Source organism: Lactuca saligna, chromosome 4, assembly GCF_052625555.1.
Source record: "Lactuca saligna cultivar CGN05327 chromosome 4, ASM5262555v1, whole genome shotgun sequence".
In the NCBI taxonomy this organism is placed as follows: domain Eukaryota; kingdom Viridiplantae; phylum Streptophyta; class Magnoliopsida; order Asterales; family Asteraceae; genus Lactuca; species Lactuca saligna.
Window position 1 is genome coordinate 303,701,175 of NC_136420.1, and position 4,867 is coordinate 303,706,041.

The 4,867-nt window shown below is 32.0% G+C and overlaps 1 protein-coding gene across 1 annotated transcript; it reads left to right on the top strand.

The window, feature by feature from the left end:
• Positions 1–381: 381 nt before the first annotated feature.
• On the top strand, positions 382–1,294 carry LOC145043900 (ethylene-responsive transcription factor RAP2-9-like). The gene has a single exon (XM_078992668.1). The coding sequence runs from the start codon at positions 642–644 to the stop codon at positions 1,122–1,124; it is 483 nt and encodes a 160-aa protein (XP_078848794.1). The 5' UTR covers positions 382–641; the 3' UTR covers positions 1,125–1,294.
• The last annotated feature ends 3,573 nt before the right edge of the window (positions 1,295–4,867 follow it).

Genomic DNA, 4,867 nt, shown 5'->3' on the forward strand with positions numbered 1-4,867 from the left:
TAATCTAATGTTATTAATTTAATATAATTAAAAGGAGACATTTTAAATTTTGAAATTTAAAATGATGAATCAATTATTAATTTAATAAAATTAGAGTGAGAAATTTAAAATTTGAAATTTAAAATGATTAATTAATAGGTTGACAAGTGGCATGATAAATGATATATAACATTAATGAGAGGTTCTAATTGCATGACACTTGTCAATATGAGATTAAACCTATTCTTTTATTAGAATAGGGATATATATATATATATATATATATATATATATATATATATATATATATATATTCCATTTGTTAATATATTATTCCCAGCCTCATCCCCACAATACAAACCCCACCCCTTCTTTCTCATCTCATCTGTCAGTAGACCCAAAATTTTGAATTAAAAATCCCCACCTCCCTAAAACACTCTCGCTTCATGGCGGCCAATTAATCCTTTATCAATTAATTCAATATTTATTTACACAAACCGAGCTGTAGGCCGTATATATACACACAGACACCAATACCCAATTTTTATAAAGTTGTCGGTGCTTTTGGATTTATCTTTTCGTCTTCCGGTTACCCATTTTCTCTATTCTCTCTACTCTTTTTCTTTTTCCTTTTCCTTTTCCAATCGGTGGAACAGAGATCGATGGAGGCGAGAGGAGGAGGAGTAGGAGGGCCGTGTAATTCTTCAACCGGCAAGAAGAAGACCGATCAGAAGTCGTACAAGGGGATACGGATGAGGAAGTGGGGGAAGTGGGTGGCGGAGATTAGGGAGCCGAATAAGCGGTCGAGAATTTGGCTAGGTTCTTATTCTACGCCGGTTGCCGCAGCTCGAGCGTACGACACCGCCGTGTATTATCTCCGTGGGCCATCGGCGAGGCTGAATTTCCCGGAATTATTGGCGTCCGATGGGCTGCTGGGTGAGTTATCTGCGGCGTCGATTCGGAAAAAAGCGATAGAAGTTGGGGCGAGAGTGGATGCAGAGACGAGTTGTAAGTCGTTGCATATGAGTGGTACGCAGGAACCGACTTTTGAACTGAAGCCGTGTAGTTGTGGGTTTCAGGAGAAACCCGACTTGAACAAAGAACCCGAACCCGAACCCGAAGACCCAGATGGGGATTATTCGTGAGGGGTATAACTGTGGGGGTAATTTAGTAATTTGCAGTATGAAGACCCTTTTATTTTCCTTTGTTTTAGTTTTCTCTCATGTATTATCTATTTCTATCTTGGAAACAGATGAAACAAGTTTTGATGTTTACAAGGAAAATATTGTATATATATTTTTTTCTCGTTCTTGTTTTTTGCTTTTTTCTTTGCGTTCAATTAATACTAATATTAATTTTGGCTTAGTTTTCCAAAAAGTTAAACTATGATATCCTTTTATCGGTAAATAAAACATAAGTTTTTAATAATTTAATATTACATATTTATTATTTCTATAATTTAAAATGTCACATAATTACTAAAATATCGTAATTTTAATTAAATCAAATACAATAAATTAAGAAGTACGAAATTATTCTGTAACATCATTCAAATTCAACTCCAAACTTCGTATATGACTAAACACATAAATTATATTGTAACATCATTCAAAATCGAACTTATCATAGGATTAAATGGTTAAAATCACAAATGATGATAATACAAGCTCAAAGCTAACCCAATATACCAATTGTTGTGATTTTTCTTCATTTGATTTCACATAAGACATTATAATCTATGTTGTAACATTTTAGTAACAACAATGGTATGCCCAAATTTGATTATGAAAAATGAATGGATGATTTTCAATTAATTAAGGTTTCAATAATTTCCACAATGTTCTTATATTGGCCCCTCAACTTGGGTTTTTACCTGATATGGTTTGTGGAAAAGAGATTGATGAGCATGGAGACGTTTGAGCCGAATGTTTAGTTGGGATTCTAAGCTTCCGGCTGTGTCAGATTCTTGGATGTGGAAGGTTTAAGGGTCAAGGATTTTTTATGTTCGATCATGGCGATCGTTAATGGCGGGTAAACAAGAAGATGTGAGTTCAGTTTGTGGTTTTACTTGGATTAGATGGGTGCCGATTAAGGCTAATTGCTTCATGTGGAGGCTGCTTATCAATACGATTTCATCAGCTAACAGTTGAAAGGCATGTGATATTATTTTAAACTCTACTGTCTATCCGATTTGTGGTAGAGAGGAGGAAGATACATAGCATATGTTTTTTAGATGTTTTTTGCTATTCAAGTTTGGAGGTGGTTCGATTGACTCTATTCCTAGCAATAACATTGTTCTTCTCTATGTTTTGATTTGTGGATACATGATAAGAAAAGAAGAAAGTTTCACTTTAATTTATTTGGTAGTATGGATCATTTGGAAAATTTGTAAAGCTGAGAATGATTTGATTTTCAAGAGGAAAAGGTGGTCTCCTCTAAAAGTGGCAAATGAAATTCGATTACTTGCATAGTTGAATTTAACTTGATTAAACATAGATTTCCCTTTAATTATGTTTTGTGGTTTGATTGGTGTAGTTTCCCTTTTGATGCTTGTAACTTATAATGCCTTAACTTTTGTAATTTTTTTATAGCGTCTTATTGGTCATTTTAATGCGTACGCCCTTCATAAAAATTAAAATAAATAAATAAAACACACCCAACCCAAGGTGGACTTATTTTCACATTTAAGGTCTTTACTTTAGCCAAGTCCACGGAAAGTGGTCATGGGAAAAAAAGTCACGTACCTTAATTTTATTTCTTTAAATCCTTCAATATTTTTATTATTATTTAACACATATACCTAATTTAATGAATATTCCAAAGTAATAATAAGAATAAAAATACAGCAAAACCTCTAACTCGTGATTATTTGCTTTTAGTTTTTTTTCCTCCATTATTTAATTTTAATAGATTAATTACTTTTACATGCGAAAAATAGGTAAATATTAAAAAAGGTTGGTAAGTCTTGTTTAATAATGTCTGTTTGATGAAGTACCTATAAAAGATCGTCAACTCATAAAACAACGTATTAAAACATTCATGTTTTGAGAGAGAGGACCATTAAAACTGCATTCTCAATGTAGGATTTGGATTTATCTTTTATGCAAATAGTGGATCATAGGCAATAATTCAGCCATGGAGAATGATGATCAAGCAGCAAAAGAAACAATCTGAAACAACTTAGATTTGATCGTAATGTTGAATTGTTTTTAAATGTTTATAACACTAGTACAAAAATGAATGGTCATACTTTTGTCAAAACAGCTCAACCACACTTTTGATTAAAATTGTGTCTGAACTCTGAAGGTTATTGCTAAAATCTCACTATTGTTTTAGTGATGTTTTAAGTTGTATTTCATGATTATTAGTAATATAGTTGAAACCTTTAAACACGTTTAAATATAACAAATGTAACAATTATTAGCCACACTGGAACAATACGGCCAAATGTCACCATCCGCCACATGTTTGTTAGATATATAGAAAAAATTTATGATGGTTTTTATAAGAGATGATAGATTATTATATGGTCATATGAAGCAAATGTTTATATGGTTACATTGACATTTGAATGCAATACAACTAAAATGTAATATATGGTCACATTAATTATTTGTGTGTCCATTTAGCATTTATTACATACTGATTAAGAGTAACCAAACAACTAACTATAAGTATATTATGGTCATGTTTAACGTATTATGTCTGTCTAAAAATGAATATTTGTCATGATAAAAAAAATATATAAATATGTTATAGTCACAGTTAAACCTGTTATATATGGCTAAAAGGTAAATAATGTTAAAAAAAAATACTTGTGACTATAAGTAATTTATTGTTATTTTTTATAATTTGGTATATGTATAAAAGTAAAATATAGTTATTATAAAAGAAACAAAAATGATTGTATGTATTTAATGGTCACTGATTAAATTATTAGGTGTGTAAAAAACATCAAATATAAAACATGTGATTATTAGTATTTTATTGTCACTTTTGAGAACGCATGTCATGATTTAATCTTTTATGCGTGTTTAATAATTAATAATAGTCATGATAAAAGAAAAAAAAAGGTATATGATTGTTATTATATTATGGACATTTATTCATTTCATACGCATAATTATAAGTAAAAAAAATTAATAATCATAAAAAAAACATGTGATCTTTAATATTCTATGATCATGTTTTAAGGGAAAAAAACAAGGATTATAAGTATTATATGGTTATGGTTTAATGAATAAATGTAACGCTCCGATTCTCATATATTGTTTTAAATAAGATGTATTGGGTTAAGCTCTACTCGATGAGTGATTGCCCTACTCGTCGAGTAGCAACAAGGTGGGATCGCGTGTTAAGTGACCTACTCGATGAGTCCATTTTAGGACTCGGCGAGTAGGAGATGGCAGATGAAACCCTAAATCACGGGGTTTGTACCCCTATTTAAAGGGATCTTAGCCTCCCTTGGACCTCTTTACAGTTCTAAAGAGTCCATGAGAGCCCTTATTCGTGTGTGTGTGCCTTGTGTATGTGTTGAAGCTTGAAAAGAGGATTTTTGGAAGGAGAAGACTTGGAGGAGAAGGAGGTTGAAGCAATTAGAGTGTGGAAATCAACATTCATCTCAGATATCATCTTCTAAAGGTACCTAAACCGTCATTTTCCTTATAGATCTCCTATATTGGTTGAGTTTTAGGGTTTTCTTAGAATATCAAGTTGGTATGATGAGCTATGGGCTAGATCTGAAGTTGTAACTTCAGATCTGGACCTTCTTCGAATTCTAGAAGCATAAAGTTACAGTTTTGGTTGTGATTGAGGTCCCTCTTGGGCATGAAGCCTCATTAAGAGCTTAGATTTGGCATTTGGAGCATGCCCTAGAAGCTTGGATCTG